Genomic DNA, 24,026 nt, shown 5'->3' with positions numbered 1-24,026 from the left:
TTTCGTTCCTGAATCTGTATGGATCTCTATATGTTTTATCTCTTGCAGTATTTTGTATCCAGATCCATAAGCTTTTGAATTCTTTATCCTTTCTTTTCTATGAGAATATAGTAAAATGTAAGTATGTTTTTTTGAAAAAATAAAATGAATTTGACCATTTCAGAAGCAGAAAAGGTTGTACATTTATATTGCACATTTTTTCCTTTTTTTCCGGTGAGACATTAGATCATTGGTCGGGAACCTTCTTTAACCTAAGAGCCATAACGGCTAAAAAAATTTCAAAATAGTAATGAAGAGCCACAAAAATATATAATTTTAATTTTTTTTTTATTATCTTGAAATCATAAAATGAAATTCACATATTATATTAAAAAGATAGAAAAAGCTATAGTTAATAACAATTATTATTAGTGAAATGAAGTTTAATGTGATTTCTGGATTTGAACTTTTTTTGATAATTTGGTTAAATTTGGCTGATATTTCGATGAATACAACTGTAGTAGAGCCTGCGTACTCTCATCTGTTTACCTACTTCGGTATTTATTTTTAATAAAATTCATCGATGAAAAAAATTGTTCACAATTATACGTTGAACTAAAAATGATTAATAGACCAAAAGCAAGTTTTTTGGAATTTTTATAAGTATTTGGCAGTGAAGTCCAGCATTGGAACATGATGTCCTTTGGCGTATCTTTTATGTTCTCTTCATAGATGTCGATATGTGCAAGCATTGCTTCAAATTTATCAGTCCAGATACTTTTATTCCAAATCTCAACAAGCTCCAAATATAAGTCTGCAATAACTATTTCAGGAAATGCATTTAAATCCATCAATTTCAAATTGCATTTTAATGGCAGCATTACAAACTTCAATATTTCCTGATATTTCCTGAAATCATGAAATCTGCTTGCAAATTGGTGAACAATTGTAGTTGTTATCACAAAAAATTGTTTACGATCAACCTTTTCTGCTTCTGAAATTATTTTCATTCTGAAGTTTCGTAAATTATTAAAATATATAAATTGGTCTCCTGAAATATTGTTTAAAAATAACTGTAATTTTTGTTCAAAAGTAATCAGTTCTTCCAGTAGCTGGGCAGACATATTTCCTTTTCCTAGCATCTTCAGATTAAGTTTATTAAAATGTTCTGTCATATTAAGCAAAAAGCAAAAATTCTGTAGCCATTCTGAATTCTTTAATAGTTTTCAAAGTTCTTCATTATAATTTTTAACAGCTAAAAATTTAGTTATTATATTTAAGCATTCAGAAAATCGTTTAAAAGTTTTTCCTCTTGACAACCAAGGTACAGCTGTGAATAAAACTAGTTCTTCATGCATAAAATCCATTTCTTCTAACAATGCTGTAAAGATTCTGTAATTTAACAATTTTGCTCGGATGAAATTTACTATGGACACAATGACTTCCATTACATTTTTCAGCTGTGGTATTGCTCCTAAAGATTTTGCAACCAAAGCTTCCTGATCTATGATACAATAAAATGAAATAATCTTATGAGAAATATGACTCGAAAATAGTTTGATAAAGCCTTTGTTTTTTGCAATCATAGCAGGTGCTCCATCAGTTGCAACGGAAACTATACGCTCAATGTTTTTATTTTTTGTTTGCAAACATTTCAAAACTGATTCTGCGATATCTTCCCCTCTCATTTGTCCCTTCATAGGCAACAATTCAAGAAGTTCCTCTTGTACACCGGAAGCTGTTAAGTATTTGACCATTACGCAACATTGAGATATATCAGTAACATCTATAGATTCATCAATATCCAGGGACAAAAATTCAGCCGTTTTAATATCTTCTATTTTCATGTTTAAAACCTCTTCTGAAATATTCAAAATTCGTTCTTTTACGGTTCTAGCCGAGAGTGGTATATCTTTAATCTTTGATAAAATTAAATCTTTGTTTTTAAAATCATTATATAGAATTCCAGAAACAGTATACATGCAATCTTTCAAAAACTCACCATCTGTAAATGGTTTACCAGCTTTTGGAATTTGCAATGATATTGCGAAGCTTGGTTCAGTTGTGGTCGATCCGGAATGAATATACTTTGAAAAGCAATTTTGTTGAATTAATTGTTTTCTTTGCAATTCATTAATAGCTTTTTTTCTGCATTCGCCTTTGGTATATTTTTGGGCAAATTCTTTATGTTTTCCTTCAAAATGTCGTTCAACATTGCTTGATATATTATTCTGAAGTTTCACAGAACATATTAAACATAGAGGATTACCATCACTTTTTATAACTGCATATTTTTCAGTCCTTAGTTTTATAAATCTTCTATTTTTATCTGCAACTTTTCTTTTTTTGGTGCTCATTATGATGCATTCGAAGCACCATCGCATCAACGATATGTTTCTTTTTCATTTTTGAAGAAATTGGCAAATAGGCATATAGTACATAAATATATTTGCCAAAAAGTTTCAAAAATGATTAGTTTTCTCCTTCATTTTTGAAAAATTGGAAAAAATAGACACATAAACGAATAGGGGGGGGGGGGGGGGAATAAGTAATTTTCTTATTCATTTTTGTAAAAATTTTCTCTAGAAAATACAAAAGTAAAAATTTAAAGAAGCTAACATTTTTAACATTAAATTTTTAATATTAATTTTAAATCTATATGAGAGCCGAATTTCTTCTTCAAAAAAGCCGCATGCGGCTCCGGAGCCACAGGTTCCCGACTACTGCATTAGATATTGGACCCCTCAAGAAACAGAGCAGTATTGAGTCTGCCTTAAGAGAAAAATTCGACTAGAAAAAGGCCTGTAGGTTATACCATGCCTTCATCATCAAAGACATTGTGCCAGCTCATGTTACAGAATCTGCTGCCATTAGGGACTTCCTGAAATTCTTGAATCTAAACTACAAGGCTCACCCCAGAAGAAAGTTGCCCATGGATATTGCCCAGCTGGGAGACGAGGCCAAAGCTGCCCTCACCAGCAGCTTAGAGAAAGTCAACCAATGTGACCATCACTGCAGAGAGCTGGTTCGCACACAACAGAAGCTTTCTTAGCTTGACTGTCCACTGGTGTGATTGCAAAACCCTCACGAGAAAAAAAGCTTTCCTTGGCGTAAAGGAGATTCTCCAGCAGACAGACGATTATTTAACCCAGGCCATGATGGTTCTGCTCAATGGGTTTACCCTCTCCAGGGTAAAATCATTGAACTGGTAGGTTGGTAGGTTAATCCTAACTGTTGTATTTGTCTTCTTGTTCAGTTTAAAATGATAGATTAATAGAAAAAAATAAGTAGTTAAACTATTTTACTTAAAGTTAGAGAATATGTTTAAAGTTACGTAAAAAGGATTATTTTCTATATGTAGATAATAAATTTAAAAAAGATGATTTTTATATTTCTTTTTATTTTGTTAAACTTTAAGTAGCAAAATATAATTATTATTGCCGAGGTACCTAATCTGTACTAAATTCATTGTTTATATAAAAAATTTCTAGGATTCTGATCTAGAGACTGACAATGAGGAACTACCTGCTGGATAACCCTAAAAACCCTAGGGTGATCTTCAAGGTATATGAAAATACTCATGAAGGCCACCTTGAAGAGGACATGGAGCAAACCTTTGAAAGATGGAACGTAGTCAGGGGCAATCGTAGGACCCACGTCTCATTTGACCAGTTTCCGCAGCTCTACAAAAGTGTCTGGTTGAACATATTTATGAAATATAATACCCATTTGCCCAATTCTGCGGCCGTGATTAGACTCTTCAATAAGAGATCAGACATTTTTATGCCAAAGGATCCTCCTTGACGGCTGATAACTAGGGGAAGCTAGTGTTCCTTAAAGGAAATCTCCATCTGCTGGATGAGAAGGGGATAGCCCTGATGAGGGTGCACGAGTGATATCATAGCTTTTGTATTTTTACTTTAAATAATTAATTCAACCGATGCCTATTTTTTTGCACTGCATTCATTAAACTTTGTATGTAAGGTATTGCTCTCTAAAATCTAAAGTCATTCTTTCTATTTTAAAAAATTGCAAAAAGTTTATTTTTTTCAAAATGGGAAAAAAAATCAAAAAAAAGCATTAAAATTATTTAAACTATTGGGCTATTGGAATATCGATAATCAGACCGTCAAATTAGGAAAACTATCGGACTATTGATATCGTATTAGGAACTCAAACTATCGGACTATCGGATATCGGACTCAATAAAAATCGTTTGCCCACCTCTGATAGTAAGAAAAGCCAAAACCAAAGTATTCTTTTTTAATAACTAAGCCTTTAATTGACGGTTATCATTTTACAGAGTTGCACCATATAAGTAACTTATTTGATGATATTGTGTGTCAGTGGAAGCATTGCATACTGCTCCATCTATCACTGAGAGAGGTGTTTTAAATTCGTTCGAACACCTATAAGATATATTGTATATCCTATAAGATATACAATTTATCTTATAGGTGTTGAAACGAATTGAGAAACTTTTTTTGAAGCTTTCTTTCTTATTGTTATTGTAAATTCGTTTGAGTCTTGAAAAAAAATGTTTTTCTGCTGATTTTTGCTTTTCAATACTTTTTTTTAAATTTAAAACGGTTTTAAAACATTTTACTAAAAACATTTTACTAAATATTTACATCATTAAATTTAGTAAACTCATCTTACAGGTGCTCAATATATGAAGAATACCTTCATACATTGAGCACCTGATTTATACAATTGTAAAAAGAAAATATTTATTTTTATTTTCCTCTTCCAAATTGGTTAATTGCGTTGAACACATTTAAATTATTTAATAGATTTTTCTCCTCAAATAAACTTTAAAAAATATCTTTAATATTATTATTGAACCTTACATCTATAAACCGTTTATTTAATGTTCATATTGATTGAGTAGGCGGTTTATTAATGTGGATAACCACAAAAAAAATAATTTTCTTACGAAAGAATCAATTTTTTGATATTTAAGTGATATAATGCTTCGATGATCCATTTTAATTATGATAAACTTAGTTTTATCTAACTCGTTCTAAAAATCTTATTTATCTGGTGGATTTTAAGTTTTTTGATTTCGCATTTTGTTTTTCTTTTTTTCACAGAATTGCATTTTAACGATACTTAACTTTACTTGCAACATGATATCTTAAGATTGGGTCAAGCAATTTACTTCAAATTTTTTGGAGTTGTTTAAAATACCTAGATGAAGGGAACGAATATTAAAATTTTTGAAATATACATTTTTTTTGTTGCTTTTTTAGTGTTTTAACATAGCTCTACCCCCTGAAAATATTGCAAAAACCACAAAATATCAAATAAAAATGCTAAAAATAGTTTGCTTTCATGAATTTTAATTCATTACCTTTATTTTATGGGTTGACAGAAATTTGCAAAGTTTCAAAGCTTAAAAATTACTATAACTTTAAAAATCTTGTTGCAAGTGTAGGTATTAAATGTTTCATTTTTACGTGATTTTGACAATTTTCTGCCTTTTTATGAAAGATCTACGTATTTAGCAATATTTACGTTGCAAAAAATATATACATTAATTTGAATCAAAATTTAATTACAGTTATGAAATTTGTTTTTTTTTTTGTGGTTATCCACCTTAATGCACTCCGTAACGATATGCAGCCCTAAAAATAAGTGCTGCTTAAAGGTATATTATTTCACCACTTTTTGTTTGTTTCCAAAAATTCCTAGCTACACAAGCAATTTTTTTACCGAGATTCTATAAATACTGCTACATCGTTGGGTGAATGCTTCAGTAATTTACCTATTGTGGCGGTTATCTTCATTAAAAGTAGATAAAAAACAAAATTATTTCATATAATACTTTTCCGAATATTTCTCGCATGTGAAAATCCAAAAATCGGTAAAACATTTTTTAATTTATAAAATTAAAGTAGAAAGCACAAGAATATGTAAATTTTTGACCGAAGGGTTTTGCCTTGAACAGTGGTGGTTAGGAAATTAGTTGACAAGACAAAACCCGCTCACAATTAGTTTGACAAGATTTTCAAAAAATTTTTATATATCTTTTTTTGCGTGAATAATCAGTTAGGAACATAAATATCATTTAAAGATTCCCTTCACTACCAAAAAATAATTGTGATAGTCGTCAAATTTTTCTTTTTTTAAATTCAAATCCAAATTTTACATCGGCCAAGAAAACAGGGCACACAAATTTCCGCTCTAAAACTACTTCAAAACAGTTATTCGAGTTTCTGAACTGCAAGAGTAGTTATGGCCCATTAAGAGATAATATTTTAAAACGTTCATAAAATCAGTGAAATGATTCCCTGAAATCCATCGTGGTTTTTTTTATCCCTTTCACCTCCTATAGGACTTGCCGATAAAGAAACGTCGTAAAAGTACAGCTTAAGTAAATTTCGTCATACGTCATTTTATTTTAAAACATTATGTAAACTTATAATGAAAGTATAAAATTTGTGCAAAAATTTCAAAGTCTAAAATAAAGTATTTCGTTTAAAGGAAAATAATATAACTTAAGTTGTTACAACGCCTTGTGAAATAGGAAATTATAAAGTCATTTAAAAATTTAAAAAAAAAAAAAAAAAATAAGAACGATTAAAAATACTATGCTGCAATATGAATGAGCAAGTTTTAATACGAACATGTATATTTAATATTAGGAAGTCTTTTAACTTTAATGAAAGTATTTCATTTGGCATTTATGTGCTTGCAATAATTATCTCTTTCATTAAGTCAATAGCATCAATTAGTTTAAGCTCTTCCAGTGCATTGTAAAAATCTCCAATTGTACTGTGAGGAAAGCGCATTGATATGATTTCAAAGATATCTTTTTGTCCGACAGTAACTTGGTGGTAGTCTACCCAAATATTCAAATAAGACATAGGCAGCAAGTCTTTTTCTCAAGCTTTGAAGTAAACTGTCATTTCTTTTTTTGCTATAAGATATTAAAGGTTGATATGATAAAGAACACAACAAAAAGATGATTAATTTAAATTTAGGAAAATTTTTTTAATCTTAGTGATAGGATTTCATATACATGCAATCTTTTCAATAATTTTCTTGTGCATTAATTCAAGAGCATCATATAATTTAAGTTCTTCCAGTGCTTTGAGAAACATTTTTATCGTAAAGCGAGGATTACGCATTGATATAATTTTAAACAATTTTTCTGTCCGACTGAAATTTGCAGGTCGTCTACCCATATTTTCAATTTTTGAAACATCAGTCGAACAAATGCCTAAATCCGCAGCAAGGTCCTTCCAAATTGCCTCACTTAATTCTGTAGGAGGAACAAGCTTAAAGCTGAGGTCCATGACATCTTTATGACTGACTGTCTGAAACATTATCTTGCTATTATACTTGCTATTATACTTGATTAACATGTTCTCAGCTTCAATACAGTGATGTTTATGTAAACATTTTTGAAATAACTCAATTGTGAGATTTGGTTGAAACCATTTCAAATATTCTAAGAAACAAAGAGCGTGGTTTCCACCTCCATGATCGGTAAATATAATTGTTTTTCGATCTTCATCCTCTATATTGATGAATGCAGCGATTTTCAACACATAGTCTCCGTTGTCCAAAATTTTTTTTAGATCTCCGAATCCAAGTCGAAAATCTGGAAAATAATAATTAAACATTTACATTTTTAAAGGCTACAGGTTATGGGAAGAGCTACTACTAAAAGTTTTTAAACTGATTATCTTAATTCTGTACAGAGGCCTTAATTACACTACACAAGCAATATTGAATTTTTTACTTTAAGTTAAGGTTAAAAATATTATTCTCAAACAATTATTATATCAGACAAGCATTTGTGGCAATTCGAAATTATTTAAAACTTGAGTGTATTTTAAAAGGAGAGTTAAACTAATAATATTTAATAATGGTAAAGGTAATATTTAAAAATTGTAAACAGTGTCATAATTTTCGTGGATTTGTCAGTTGCTAACCCACATTATTATTGAACAAGAAAAGTTGAAACATAGTTCTGCTGTATTTTGAATGTTGCATGGATATTGGAGATACGAATAAGTTTTTAGGGATTTACAAAAGATGGAATAACTAACAATTTATCGCATAGGACTTTTTTTTAACTATACAAATCTTACGCTAAAAATGAGTATGAGTCAATTTACACTAAAAATCAGTATGAGTCATGCCACTGAAACGTAAACAACATACTTTCTTTGCAGTCAAATCACGTCAACTTTGGTGCCTACAAAATACAATCTAAATGTCATTTGGCTTTTATTCTTTTAGGATTACCTATTTTTTTGTTTTCACTGATAGCCAATGTCACATTTTGTCTTTTCGAAAAAATTCACAAATTTCAGTTTCGAGAAAGAGCACGTTTTTTTAAAAATTGGGAAAACAGGCTCTATCAAGTAGAACATGTTAGTACTAATTCTGGCACTCAAATAGTAGCGATTTTGACACCAGCGACAACGAACACGAAGGAAGGCCAGTAAAGTTTTAAGACGCTCGGTTTGGGGCGATGTTGGACCAAGATTTATGCCAAACTCATAAAGAACTTTCTAAAACCTTGGGAGTGATTCAACAAGTGATTTGAAATTGTTTCAAGGCCATAGGTCTGGTGCAAAAAAAGGATTTTTGATTCCGTATGAACTCTAGACAAGAAACCTTTAACGCCGTTTTTAACCCACGAACAACAACTCCACAGTCAAAGTTGGAAGGCTCGGTCATGTATTAGCTTCAACAGCAAAACCGAATAATTATTGCAAGACGCTAATCATATGCATCTGGTGGTATTAGCTCGGAGTGATCTACTATGAGCTACTCCAGCCTAATAAAACCGTCACTGGGGAGGGTTATCAACAGTAACTGATACAATTGATCTAAGCGCTGAAACTCAAACGCCGCTAAAATGGCAAAAGAAATATCAAAGTGATCCTTTAGCACAATAACACTCAGCCACTTTTGGCAAAGCTCGTTAAGCACACCTTCGAGGCACTGCAATGGAATGTTCCACTCCACTCTCCGTATCATTTAATACCCATAAAATTTTTAGCAAAAGTTTTTGATTTATTTATAAATATAGAATTAGTAACAATTTTTAATAATAAAAAATTTATGCGCCTTTTTTTTAACGTTGAAACTCGTCATCATCCGGATCATCCTTATCAGATTTAGTTTAATTAGATTGATCAAGTGAAATGTCATTTTAGTCTGTGGCGTGGAAAATTACTTTCTCTTTTTTTTGAGTTTTATCAAATCACAAATGCTTAAAATTTAACAACCCTTAGATAATTTTTTGTCCTTCTCAGAATCATGGTACTGCAAATCTACTAGGTGTTTTTTCTCTTTTTTGACCATAACATTTTTGGGACTCAAGGCTTTTCTTGATCACCTATTTTTATTCCCAAATGAGCCAAGTGCAGTTTTGAACAAACGCTATTTTTTTGATGTTTGTTTATTAAAAAATAAGGGAAAGCTTTTACAAATGTGGTACCTATGTTCATATTCAAATAGGAGTAAGAAGCTGTAAAGTACCGTTATAATGACAGAAAAAAAAGCTAACAGCTAAAAGCGACAAAATCAATAGACATGAATGGTGTTCCACATGATCTTCTTTTTAACTGACTGACAGGTGACATCAAAAATGAGAGCTGACTGAGACAATAATCTCATAAAATAAATACTTTATAAAAATGGTGTTACTTTTTATAAAATAAAATAACAAGTTGTCTTTTCCAGTGCATTTTTAACCGTTCTAAATTATTAATCGCATCACTGAACAAGTAAAATAGAGGGATGAATATCACAAACTAGAAGATATTTCTTGTTTTGCTCTTCAAGCAACAAATTTTCTATCTAATTCGTTAAATTGGTCTCAAAACATTCTCTCAAGGAGCTCCCAACAAAATTTGTCCTTTAGGTTTTTCGTTATTAAGGAATTAAATAAAAAATTTCCATTTCAGTCTTCTATGATGAATTAAATTTTCTTAAATTAATTGTAAAAACAACAGAGGATAATTTCTTTCGAAAAACCCTTAGTAGATGTAAATGAAAAAAATTTTCAAGATAACTTTACGAAGAATAAGAAAGTTGTTGAGAAAACTGCGGATAAAAAATTGCGCCCAATTAAAATCGAAAGATCTATTTGAATTACAACAAAGTTTCTATTATAAAAAATATCTGCATGATAGTAAAATTAAAAGTCAGCACATTTAGATTTTTTCTCAACATTAAATTAAGAATAGGTTTGGAAAGGTAACATTTCGTAGTTCGTTTAATTCAGGAGCTTCAATAAAAGAAACTTGCATGCTTCACTCATGTTTTTAACTCTATTATACAATTTATTATTTAAAAAAAAAAAGAAATTTACCGCGTAAAAAGTTATTACATTGTGACTGCAAAAGTCAATTCGTTGCGTTTGTTAGCGAAGTAATTTAGAATAATAACTCCTGAAATGCAGCTAACAAATGTAAAAAGTTTTCATAGACACAAAAACATCTTTATACAGTGGCGAGCAAAATAATAGGTGCGAACCAAAAAACTAACAAATACGAGAATATCTTTGAAACAAATAAAATAAAAATTTGAATTTTTATTAGAACTTTTATTTTATTACATAAATAAACAGAAATTAATAAATATTAAGTTATTAAATATATATAATATATTTTAATTTAAAAAAAATAAATTCCACACCGAGCAAAATAATAGGTGTAAAATAAAAAATGAAGATGGAGGTCAATAGGGTTGCAAATTATTAATATTTTGTTGCATACCCTTTATTTTTTAATACTTCCGTGCATCTTGACGGCATTGAATCCACTAGTTTTCTGCAAACTTCTACAGGAATGCTGTACCAAGCCTCCTGGAGCATCATCCACAGTTCATTTCTATTTTTTGGATTTTGTCCTGAAATTTTAAGTTTTAACTGGCTCCATAAATTTTCAATAGGATTTAGATCCGGTGACTGAGGTGGCCATTCTAAAACTTTTACATTATTGGTCGTAAACCACTCTTTCGCAACTTTGGATGTATGTTTTGGGTCGCAGTCCTGTTGGAAATGCCAAATTATCGGCATATTTTCTTCGGCAAATGGCAACATGACATTATTTAGTATGTCTACGTATGTATATTGGGTCATAATATCTTTGATCCAAAAAAGTGGCCCCACACCGTACCAGGAAAAGCAACCCCACACCATTATATTTCCTCCGCCGTGTTTCACTGTTTTCGCAGTGAAGCGAGGTGAAAGTTCTTGCTTTGATGGTCTTCTTACATACTGTTTTCCATCAGAATTAAATAAATTAATCTTAGTTTCATCACTCCACAAAATATTACGCCATTTTTTGGTCATATCTGGTCCCCGCCAAGCAATATGAATTTTTGCAAAAATTTTTCTTTTCATAATGTTCTTTCTACCAAGTAATGGTACTTTCCTCGGAGTTCGAGCTGGCAACTTACTTTCTAAAAGCCTTCTTCTAACTGTCCAAACACTAATATTTTCATTAATTTCATTTAAAATTTTTGTTGCTGGCTTGAATGGGTCTTTTTTTGAAATAATTGTAATGTGATCATCCGTACGCTGACACGTTTTGCGTGGTCTTCCTCTATTCTCACGTGATTTTTCTGGTTTTAAGGCATTTGTAACTTTATTTTGAGAACATCCCATCGTAACTGAAATTTCCTTGTAAGTTTTTCCTTGTTTTCTTAAATTTCTAATAAGTTTTCTTTCTATCGCTGTGCAATGTTTTCCTCGTCCCATTTTATATCTAATTCTAATTCAATACAAATATGAAATGTTATTATTTTATATAAGTTGTATAAATATTGACCTTACCTTTATATCAACAACAAATAAAAATAATAAAATGTTTTTAATCTTACAGCAAACAGGTTAAAATAAGCACACACCTATTATTTTGCTCCACCAAATTTGTAGGTTAAATATATAAATAGGGTATTCCCCTCATAAATTTGTAAGAAATTGGAAATATACTGCTCTCTGTTATAATAAAATAAGCATAGCTTGTGTAGCAATCAGTTCCTAGATGTCACTTTATAAAATATACTGTAAAATGTCAATTTAAGTGAAATTTATTATTCACACCTATTATTTTGCTCGCCACTGTATGTGATCCTACAGTTTGAAGTAGTTTGAAAGTTTTTAATTTTTGTACGTTTAGAGAAGTTTAAAGTGAAATATTCAGCATCAAAAAATAGTAAACTGCAGCGTTACATTAGTGATTAAGATAAAAGGTTTTTTCCTATCGTATAAATTATTGTAGGTGGGGTCAATAGCAAACTGACCACACCTGCTATAATTTGAGAGGATTGACCACACCTTAAAAAATTTAAGAGATCATATATACTTATTTACTCTACATTTATCTCATGTAAAAAAAGTTTTTCCAAAATCTTCCAAATACTGTATTTTATAAGTATTAAACAGAAGATAAAAATGCCTAAGGTTAAAAATAAAGTAAAAAAGCTAAAAATGTGCTTTTAAATGCACGTGTTTTAAGAGATTTTTATCAATATATGGGTTATGTAAAACGTATAATAAATTTCTTTAAGTGATATTCAGTACCACCAGAATATCACTTAAAGAAATTTAGACTGCTTTAAGGATTTTTTTGTTTGTTTTGAGAAAAAAAACAGAGTTTTTTTTAAAGAAACTTACCGGAAACTGAATTAACTTTGTATTTTCAGGTTTTGATGGATCTAATCTTACTTTATCATTCCCTCTTATTTATAGTCCTTGTTCAGTCAGCTTAATTTTAATTTATCACTCCTTAAATATCAGTTTGAATTGCTGCAATACCAGTATTTCTCTGTATCTGATTGTTGACATGAAAAAGGAAATACTGGTTTGTTTCATTTTTATAAATAAGACACTGAAGTAAGCTGTGTTTTGTGTTTTGCTGAATAGTGTTTTACCATCATTATTAGAAATGAACTTAAAATAAAACAGTTATAACCTAAAGAGAAATTTTTCTACAAGTTAATTAGCAAACTATGCGTAAATCAGGTTTTAGGCGAGTTCTTCCTGCAAGCTCTTCCAATAACCATTTTAAATTGTATTAAGAAATGTTTGCCAGTCACTTTAGAAGTTTGGATTAATGTTTTTCATGCATAACATTTTCTTTTTAGACAGAAAACGATTAAAAGATTTCAAACGATTTAGAAAAACCACATTAAAAAAAAACGATAAAAAAAAATATACCATAACCTACAATATATTCCATAACCTAAAATTTTTTTCCAATCCCGGAATGTGCCTAACAATTCTCAGAGGAATAAAGTTCCGCTAGAATAAACGGGTACATTATTATATTAACCTCAAAAAACAGCAGTGGTCCGCTGCAGCAAAAGTCTACGAAGAACAATTTTTAGCGTATTTTCCAGCTAAATGATGCAAGTCCAGACATATTTAGTTGAATGGTATTTGCGCCACTGAGAGACAAAGAGAAACAAACAATTGAATCTGGACGAGTAAATCTCTCCAAATAAAAGCGCTACTGCCGTTCAGTCAACTAATTGGTTTTTTTATAACTTGGTTTTTTATGCTGTATTTCATTGAACTGCAAGTCACCGCACTCGGAATTACTTAAATAATGCATAAGTGCCTTTAAGGGAAAAGTTGTGATAGAATGAAAATTGAGCAAGTTGTTTATGATAACAAAAGGAGCTTATAAGAAAAACAGAGTTAAATATACGAAACACTGAATTCAAACAATTGATTAAATTCCTTATTATTAATTATTGACGCTAATTTTTTTTGACAAACATATTTTTACTTACATTAAACGGAAAATAGTTTTAGGGGTGAATTGTGATGTAAAAAAAAATTTGTCAAAGCGAGAACTTATTAATTCTCAGTTTATTAATCTCAATAATTTCAAATAAATTCATGAATAACGTTATAGCCGACTTTGTGCCAACTTAACAAAGTTTCAGAAACGTTACTGTAAACATGTGGAAGGGAAATGTAAGTATAAATGTACGCCATTGTAAGCATGTAGAAAGGAATTATAAACGTATGTTTATACTTTTTATAAAAATAAAGTCAAATAAATCAAAAGAGACTTTTTTATTGAGAATCTGGCAAAATTTCTTCGGATGCGAACTTAAGGAGAAAGATAAAGAGATAATAGTTTTAGATGTACTCAAAATACCATTGAAAGATATTGTTGGGAAATCATATCACACACGCACATTTTTTTGTAATATACTAAGTGTAGATGCTTAGTAAAGATTTTCTGAAGTCATTCTCATAGAGTAAACTGAATAATGTGTATGACAATAAGGCATAGTAAAAGAATGTTTAAATACTTTGAGTACTTTATTCTTACCTTTTAATGGAGACATCAGTATTTTGTTATATTTTTTCATCTCATCTAGATTTAAGTCCACAATACCACTACCTAACATAAACAAAATCAAAAATTATGCAAACTTATATCTAACTTTGCAAGTCAATGCATGTAAAACAAGCTTGCAAAAAGGTTCCTTTTCAAATAAATGGATTGGTGTTTTAACATACAGTAGGCAAAAAAATAAATGGCACAAGCATTTTTTTTAAGTTTTTTTTTATAACTTATCTATTTTCTCATGTTTTTTTTAAACTGTAAAAAATGTAAATGTACATCAAAGAGTACTACTATTATGAAGATTTTTATATGTATTTGTGCATGACTTTAAAAAAAGGATTATGGTTCAAACTTAACCTGATCTCTTCGGATGGACAGCAAGAAGTCTGGCGAAAACAAGATGAGGCATACAAATTGAGTTCCATGAGAGGAGCAGTAAAACACACTGGTGGAAATGTTATGGTATGGGGATCAATGGCTTGGCGAGGAGCTGACAAACTGACTTTCATTGAATCAACTATGAATGCCAGTTAGTATATAGACATTTTAAAGCAAAATTTGAAACCCTCTGCTCGTAAATTTAGATTTGGAAACAAATTTGTCTTTCAACAGGGCAATGACACAAAACATATTGCCATAGCAACAAAGGAATTTTTTCGAAAAAATAATATTAATGTGATGAAATGGCCTGCCCAGTCCCCTGACCTTAATCCGATTTAGCATTTGTGGTATATTGTAGAATGGAAAATTGGATCGAGCTTACAGAAGACAAAATTATCTAGAAGCAGCAATAGCCGAAGCATGGGAGAAAATCACTCCAGAAGAAACCAAATCTCTTGTGGAATCGATGGCTCGACGTCTGCAAGCAGTCATTTTGGCAAAGGGTGACTCTACTAAATATTGATATACTAAATTTTTTGTCTAAATACTAATTTTTTTGTCGAGTTTTGGAATTTTTCTTATTAGTGCCATTATTTTTTTTGCGAGAAAATATTTGATCAATATAGTTACAGTAGACTTTTATACGTCATATGAACTTATATTTGACAGTTTTTGAATAGTATGTTTCAATATAATTCTGTTTTAAATAATTCATAGTTTTTTCCCTTAAAAACAAAATCAACCACCGTTTTTTAATCAATATCTTATTTTTCAAATAAGCGTAGTAATTTTTCGTTTTAAGTCAACATTTATCAAAAAAAAGTGAACATCATGTAAAAGCTGATTAATATTTGTAATCAGGATGAACTCAATTTCGCTCTGTTTGGCAAAGTCTAAGGCATTCAGGTCAGAGCTGCAAAGTGGCCACTATTTTTTGACAAGAACCCAGGCATAATAATTGACATACCATTTTGAACTTATACTGACAGTTGCTACTTCTTGTTGAAACACAAACTTTATGTTCGGACTGAAGTTGTTGTTTTTTTCTCGCTGGGAACATATTTACAATTTTAAATCTTCATTTATCAACAACTTTCCTTTACAAAAATTTTGCATTCATTTTATAATTCAAAAAAAGCCTAAAAAATTTAATCAAAATCTCTTAAATAATATTATAAGATTTCAAGGAAACTATGTCAATTTCCGTTTTCCAAAATTATCTCTGCGTAGTCCAGTTACGCTCCTCATGGATCCTTAGGGATAATAATTGAGAGCTACAATGTTCGGAATATAAAAGATCCATTCGTCGTTCTCGATTGCTCCTACACAAAAGCACTTAGCATTCCCAGATCATGCAGCAAGTCTCGAGATAATTTGCGTCTTCATGCCGCTGTGGATTCCACGCTTTAGCTGTATATCATAAGGTTATCATCAACCTTGACCTCAATCTTTACAATAAAAATTATTTGAAAGAGTTACATTCTTCTACTCAGTCTGATATGCCGTACATGGCGTAGCATATAATCCACCACATCAACATGCTTCGGTACATCCAGAGTATAAAGACCTGTACGCCGAAATGAGAAACCCAATTGATTAAGTAGTTACACCCAAACATTCCTGCCATATGAGAGTATCCAAGTACATTACTTTACAAATAACTCTCCCTTTTATTGTGGATGGCCGATAACCGTGGCCATATTTAGACACAAGACAACACTCTATTGCCCATAAACAGTTTAAGAAGCCTCATAAAATACCGACGAGTTATCCGCATTTATGAATTATCAGATGTACGTTTCAAACAACTTTCCAACAAAATTAGAAAACTCAAAAAACATCGTTATACTATTTAGTAACTAATGACTGCAACCGAAATGTTTTGCGGATAAACTTTATTATCAGAGGTGTTAAACGCTTTTGTAATAAAAATCGAAAGACTGCAAGACGTTGATTGTCTCAGGAAAGTCCATATCAAAGAACTACTGGTAGGAGTTAAGAAGAAAACTTAATATATTTGTTCTTAAAGACCAGACAGACTGACCCAGTTAAAGTAACATTTAAAATAGAACATTGACAACTCTCAAATGCAACTTGCAGAAAGAGTCTTGAGTAGAAGAGCAGTTATTGTGACAATGTGGCATCAGAGTGTACCAACATTATATTTTTACTTAGATTTAATTAATATCCCACACTGAGTAAGACGTTCGCACGTGCATTTTAAAAGACATTGGGATGACTTGGAAGTTTTTTTGTTATTTCGACCTCATCTTTCGTGTGTTTATAATAATACTGTAAATTGCGAGAAGAATGTAAAAAAGGGGCTTTTAAGTTGAAAACTCCTCTGCGACACGCTTGATCACATCTTCGTGATCTAAAGTTTCAGGTGACAGACGTCTGAGTTCTCATAGTTAATCTGAGCAATAACTATGAGTTAAATGTCCTTAAGCTAGGACAGTTTTGATATTCACAAGCACAAAAATACATTGGCCTTCAGCATATTCTAAACTTCAGTGCAGACGGCTCAGTATTTTTTGCAGTTCAACGTGATTTAGAAAAAAAACTTTCACCTTTGAAAAACTTGGCGCACTTACCATTTGTTTGAGACTGGTATTCGTCGTAGTTGTTAGAGTTTAACTCCTGCTTGTCGCCATCTGTTGCGAATGAGTTTTGGCAAGAGTAACCCCTGATGTTTTCCTCTTGTGTCGATACTTCTGCTAAAAGTAAAGAGACAAAAATTTTAAGCTACTAATTAATCTTTTGGAATGACCCGGCTAAGAATATGACCAAGACGACATTTAACCGTCTAGTCTGGATTGTTTCTTGTCTTCCTTTTTGCAATTAAATCTTTTTCAAATTACAGAATTATGAAATGCAAAAATCTTTGAAATTCAACAAGTATGGTGGAAGCTAAAAGCTGCGCTCAACAAAACGAGCTGCATTTTTTAAATGTCTCAGATAAATATATAATGTAGCCAAATTTAATAGATAAATATATAATGAGCTGTAAATGAAAAGTTACTATTAGATAAATATAGAATGACATTATATATTTATAAAATCATAACCAGCTATAATACTTATACAGTATTATAGCTGGTTATGATTTAAATAACAAGTCAAGAGAAAAGAAAACTTGTTTTGAGAACTAAGACGTAGAGAAGGATATATACAAAACAAATGTTCAACAAGACTACCATTACAAGAACAGTTTGGTGAAACATACCGTTATGAGAGATATAATGACTAAAATACTAACCAAATTGATCCTCAAAACACACTCATGCATTGATGGAAAGAAATTGAAATAGTCCCGCCTTATCACAATCCTTGATTCATGCTGATTACTTTTATTACCACGATTCTTGCTGATTACCTATATGAAATGCTTTCGTTGCAAAAAGATTACTTACTGTCTTTGTTTGATTCACCAAGGTCATCATTTTTTTTTGGGTTTCCAGAGGTTTCTAAAATGCTTGTATCAAATTCGTTTTTATCGCCTCTACCTGAAATGGAAATATATTTGTAGGCTCTTTGTAATCTTTTTCTTTACCATCTCGTGTTCATTTTTTTCGTGTCTTGTTTTTACTATTAAGTTTTGTTTTGAGAACCATGACTCAGAAAAGAAAGCCAGAACTTTTAACAAAGATAAATAACAAAAATAATCGCCGAGACAACCATTACAAGAACAATAACGTGAAGCATTTATTCTAGCTTAAACCCCCCTATTGAATTCATTTTCCCCCCTAAGTGGGGAGAATGAATTTAATAAGAACTTCATAGCTTAAATGTGAATTGTTACAGCATAATTGTCAATCTGCATAAGTACTAAGCTGCTGCTACTTGACTATGTGCCAATCTGCAAAAGTGTGGAGTTTCCCATTTTCCTCTTATTTCATTTATTATTTCCTAGTTTAATATGTCCACCTAATCCAAAAGAAGCTTTTTTTATAATCTGTCTTCTTATAAAAATATACAAGTATATAAGTATATACAAGTTGTTACCTGATTTATTTTTATTTTTATTTAGAAGATACAACTTTGCTTGCCTTTAAAGCGCTCCCTTTTCTTCTGATAGCACCTACACAGAAGGGCAAGAAGCGTCCGAGAATGGATCCTGATGCAGTTTTGGCTTTATTTTTTAGAGAAATAGATGTTGGTTTTTTCTATACATTTTTAAAGTTATATTTGGTTTATAATCAAAAGTATTACTTTTTTGAGCTTTGTATTTTTTAATTTTTTAAAATTTTATTTAAACATTTAGGTACACCTCAGTCTTGAAAGCTCCATTGAGTTATTGAAGAAGGAAAAAGTTTTTCAACCGATTTTATTCAAGTGTTGCGGCACTCTATTAAAGTCGATAATACAGCTATACAGTTGGAAGCCATACCAAGTATAAGTTTTGCTTTTGAGTTGCTGCTAGCCTCTTATTATGTATTTAATGTCAAATTTCCTCATGAACTTATTTGTGTATATGGATTTCTCGGAAGCTTGCTTGGAATAAGCAGCAAAGGAATTATAGTTAATTCTTTTTTAAATAAAGTATTGCCGAAAGTTTAACATTAAATTAAACAATATGTTTGTGAAACGAAAAAGTATTTTTAACCCTTTCTTGTTTATTTTTGTTATATTGTTAGCCGTGAACCAAGAGGCCGTATGTCCAATTTTTGTGTGTCCAAAAAATCAAGTTTTAAATTTTAATTTGCCAATAGACAACAAAAAAAAAACACAAAAAGTTGACATAAAGCTTCTTGGTTCTTCTCTGACGGCGATATCTATTTTTCAAAGTTTAAACTTTGCTTTTGCATATAAAGGTTTTACGACTTCTTACTTTAATATTCACTGTATTGAGTTTGAGTGTAACCGAGTTTGTAGATTTAAAAGAAATACTATTATATGCATTAACTCGGAATTAAGACTCAGACTAATGTATAATCTATTGTGTTACATTTAGCGCAACACTAATGTTGAGGTTTTTTTACAACAGTATTGTCGAGCAAAAAGAGCGTAAGTATAAAGCCATTGATTAAAGCCAACAATTATGTCGCATAAATTTCTATAATAGTGTTGCATTAATGGCTACAAAGTGTGGCTTTCAAGTCTACATTTTATGTGGCTTTTAGAGCCACATAGTGGTGGTGTAGCCGGCGTCGATACTCAATGTTGTATTCTACGCGACAGAATGTAGCCTACGGCTCAACACTATTTTTAAGCGTGTAAAATCAACAAACACCAACCATAAACGTAAGATAATTTGGTATAATCCTCCTTTCAGTGCAAATGTTGTTACAAAAATAGGTAAATGTTTTTTGAACCTCATTGACCTCCACTTCCCAGCCAACCACAGACTTCGTAAAATATTTAATAGAAACCCAATCAAAATTAGTTATTCTTGCATGCCAAATATAAAATCCATTATTAACTCTCACAATAAAAGCATTTTCAAAAGGTGGCAAAAACTAATGAAATGAATTGCAACTGCAATGACAAATCCAAATGTCCAATGAACAACCGTTGCCTTTCCAACAACATTGTTTATCAGACCACTGTCTATTTAGACAAGCCGGAATATAAAGAAAATTGTATTTAGGACTTAGCGAAACATCTTTTAAAGCTCGGTATACTAACCACTTAAAATCTTTTAATGCAGTTAGATACAAGAGTGATACAGAGATATCGAAAGAGGTATGGAAATTTAAAGAGAAAATCTTCACACCTTTTGTCAAATGGAAGATAATTAAAATATCCAAACCATACAACCCAGCATCAAGAGTAATTCTAAATATAATTTTAACATTTAATTTTTAATTTTGTAACATATGGCTGATAATTGACGTTAGGCATGAAAATTAAAGTTCCATAATAAAAGTTTTTTCTTTATCGTTTTTAATTATAATTATAAATCGCTCTGTTATGAAATTTATATATGATCAAAATAAATTTCCTAAATATTGAGCACTTTTCAACAAACAAGAGTTTTGTATTATTTTAATACAACACTACATCAAACGATATATATATATATATATATATATATATATATATATATATATATACACACACATATATATATATATACACACATATATATATATATACACACATATATATATATACACACATATATATATAAACATTTTTAAGACTGGATTATTTATTTGATCAATGCACACGTTTTTAAAATAATAAAAGTTATCAACCGTCTTACTTTCCGAGAACATATAATAACTCAATGTCATTGATCGAAACGATCAGATGTTATTCTATTATTTAAGTCTCCGAAAAACTCTTTAGGTGGTACAAGAAGACAAGAGTCCGTATTTAGTTGGTATATAATATATTTATATCAGTGTAATTTTTAAACTTGTAATTTTTTCCATATAGAAGTAATTGTAAATATACCTTAAACCCGTATATTTATTTTATATCTTGACCCTAAACACAGTAAAAGAACCTTTCTTTAATAAAAATCAGGTATAAAGTGAAATATGAACATATGTTTTCATTTGAAAGCTTAACTGGTGTATGCTTATTTCAAGATTAAAACGCAAATTTAGAGAATACAACCTTCAGAATAAAAATATAATAGCATTTAAAGTCAAGCGAGTGTACTCGTCTTCCGTTCGCAATGTGTTTACCAGATTTGTAAAAGTTGTATTTATAAATTCATTTAAAGATATATTTGTAAAAATGAAATTACTTTACAGAACATACTTGTTTTAAACATTAGGTTCAATGAGAAACACTTAATAAAATTTTTTATAAAACAAGCATTGTTGATACTTAAGAAAGTAATAATGCAAAGTTATGGAATACTTGGTTTTTATTTCTTCACAATATACGTTATATAATTCCTTAAAAGCAAATGCTAAAGTTGTCATCTGTGAAATAAATTGTTTTTGCTACCCCGTAAACTACAATTGAGCTCATTTGGATTATCAGTGATCTGACACAAAAATGCTAAAAGACCTCACTATCCATCATTTTCAAGTTCGTTTTAATCTTTATATAAAGAAAAAAATTTCCCGTTTCAAAAAAAAAAAAAAAATCCTTTTGGCACTTTTCCTTAACTTAGACATTGTAAATAAACTTCACTAAAGTTACTGTTCATGTCTTCCTGAGAGCTTTTAAATTATCTGTGATTCAGTTTTCTTGGTCAGATATTATTAACTAGCTTATGGCAGTTTTCATGAAATTGGCTTTTTCATCAATTGATATATATGTTGCTAAGTTTTTTTATTAAATGGTACAGTGAAAAGATTAGCAGTTTTTTAAATAGTATTTCTTTTTTATTACTGATTTAAATCCCTTTTTAGATTTGCTCATTGTTCACTGTTCATTGAAGAACACTTATCTGTGCACATACAAACCAATATTTAATATTAATATCATTTACTTCTTGAAAATGACAAATAATATAGAGATATTTCTTCCCTCTGGTTTGATTTTTTATAGGTAAACGTTTTTACAAATCTTCACTAATAGAATTCTTTTTTGTACAGTATCTAACAATAATGGAATGTTGATAAAATAATAAAAAATTTGAAAAACAATGTGGTAATATTATTGTGACTCCAATTTAGGAAGCTTAGATCTATTTACCTTATATTCAAAATATTTGCGTCACCATCACATTTTTTTTAGTATATTTCTTTGTATATTTAGCTGAAACTGATGATTGTTGACTCAATTGCGCCTCTTAAAACTCTAATCTTTAGAAGGCAGCTGTAAAAAGGTATTTTAAAAATATTTTTTATATTATAAGTACAACTTAATATGACTCCAAGATATGAAGTTTGGACTTTTTTGAAAAGTATGTAACAAAACTTTTTTATAAGGATTGAAGTTTTTTAGTTTTCTGATAATAAATTATTTTTCACTTCATCTTTTTTTTCCTTAATTTTATATATAAAAAAACCATTATTTAAAAGAAATGCTTCATTTTTTAAGGTATCTTTTTACCACCAATTTTTTTTTTTTAATACTTACTTACAGATCGTGCAGTTACTTCAAAGATTGCTTTGTTATTAAAACATATATCACAAGAGTTTGGGATGGCTATGCTCGTGAGTAAATTTGAACATTTATCATTATCATTTTGTTAACCACTTATAATGGTTTAGTACCAGTTTATATACTTTGGCTTTTATATTTTGTTATTACAAAAGGAGGCACTTATCTTAAAGACATTATACTACTAGGTCATCATATTTACACTTCTTAAACCGTAATTCTGTATGGTAAGTTTGTCTTATTATCTAAATATTATTACTTTAGAAACGGCCAGGACGAATACTTGTTTTAAAGTCATATGCATGACAATTCTAATGCTCTAATTGAAGACTTTAGAGGAAGATGTGTTTAGTTTTTCTACTTTTGAGAAAAATAGAATTTTCTGTTTGAAGAGTTCATTAGCCTTTCATGTTAAACATTTTTTAACATCTCGATAGCACCTTTCATACATTTAATGTTACATTGTTATTAACTATTTTCTCGTTTAAGTTTGATTATATCATTTTACTAATAGGTATCGATCCGGCAGAATGTCGTAAAATTGTTCTGTACGTTTTTTTTTTGTTATAGACTTTTATATTAAATTTTTTCAAGAAAATGAATCTGTCTTGAATTACAAGCAAACATAGTTGAATATATTGTCAATACCAGCCGGCTCTTGGTCAAACTTGGTCTGGCACACCATCAATACGACTGCTGTTCGGTCATATAAATGAAAACAGCACTCAGAAAATTTGCCTCATTCAAATAACATATCAGACTGGTAAGTATTGTTATATTTTGATCAAATTTCGTTTTGTTCTAAAGAATTATTTGTGTGGCTCATTTTTTGGCAAATATGTGTCTGTTTGGCTCATGTTTAGAAATGATAACTCCTCACTGTATCAAATGCTTTTTCTTGATGGTTTTCTTTGAACTTGTAAAGCAGAAACCGTGTAAGAAGTAATACTATGAAATAGATTTTTTTAAAGAAAATTCTAACATTGTATTTTAGCTTAATGTATTGTTTCTTTCACCCGAGCATGATCTATCGACATGCATTATCATTGAAATGGAGGCTTTATGTAATTCACCGAACCTTCGCGTAATAAATGCAAATACAAAGTGACGACTTTAAGGAACGCACTTTAAGGAACGTACTTCTTATATTTCCACAACATGCCTTACGTGCGCTTGATGTCTGTAAATACTTTGCAATATTAAAAATCTATTTAAATACAATATTGGTCTAAACTCATCGAGCGACTAAACTTTTGCTTTGATCTTGTTACTTTTATACTTTGAGTTTAACTTGTTAAATACAAAAAATATAGA

General features: G+C 30.2%; 2 protein-coding genes across 5 annotated transcripts in view; both read right to left on the bottom strand.

Moving 5' to 3' along the window:
* Nucleotides 1-1,205: 1,205 nt before the first annotated feature.
* LOC149877627 (SCAN domain-containing protein 3-like) lies at nucleotides 1,206-4,633 on the bottom strand. The gene is made up of 3 exons (XM_090073582.1): nucleotides 4,611-4,633; nucleotides 4,281-4,388; nucleotides 1,206-2,280 (listed from the first exon to the last, which is right to left on the bottom strand). Exons 1-3 carry the CDS (start codon nucleotides 4,631-4,633, stop codon nucleotides 1,206-1,208), a joined length of 1,206 nt encoding a protein of 401 aa, XP_089929708.1.
* Nucleotides 4,634-6,358: 1,725 nt separating this feature from the next.
* Nucleotides 6,359-24,026, bottom strand: part of LOC149877625 (uncharacterized) — a 36,625-nt gene continuing 18,957 nt past the window's right edge. For 2 of the 4 annotated variants that reach the window (XM_090074286.1, XM_090074285.1), the window contains exons 7-10: nucleotides 18,113-18,205; nucleotides 17,294-17,416; nucleotides 14,301-14,372; nucleotides 6,577-7,588 (exon numbers count right to left, since the gene is read on the bottom strand). In XM_090074286.1, coding sequence (XP_089930412.1) covers nucleotides 6,996-7,588; nucleotides 14,301-14,372; nucleotides 17,294-17,416; nucleotides 18,113-18,205 — 881 coding nt within the window. In that variant the 3' untranslated portion in view covers nucleotides 6,577-6,995. Of the gene's footprint in view, nucleotides 7,589-13,720; nucleotides 14,373-17,293; nucleotides 17,417-18,112; nucleotides 18,206-24,026 lie in introns of those variants that run through there. The other 2 variants (XM_090074287.1, XM_090074288.1) reach the window with 2 other exon arrangements.

This window comes from Hydra viridissima, unplaced genomic scaffold, assembly GCF_058129835.1.
Source record: "Hydra viridissima isolate aposymbiotic clone 2 unplaced genomic scaffold, HvirCarnegie_v1 scaffold_16, whole genome shotgun sequence".
NCBI classification, from domain to species: Eukaryota; Metazoa; Cnidaria; class Hydrozoa; order Anthoathecata; family Hydridae; genus Hydra; species Hydra viridissima.
The sequence above is the reverse complement of the archived record's forward strand: the minus strand, read 5'-3'. Positions and strand labels throughout refer to the sequence as shown.

Coding starts and splice junctions, on each gene's coding strand:
- LOC149877627 (XM_090073582.1), bottom strand. CDS start 4,633: ATGAGTTTACTAAATTTAATGAT. Junction 4,389..4,610: donor AGTTTACTAAATTTAATGAT/GTAAATATTTAG, acceptor TATATCTTATAG/GTGTTCGAACGAATTTAAAA. Junction 2,281..4,280: donor TACTTATATGGTGCAACTCT/GTAAAATGATAA, acceptor TATAAAACTAAG/GACTGAAAAATATGCAGTTA.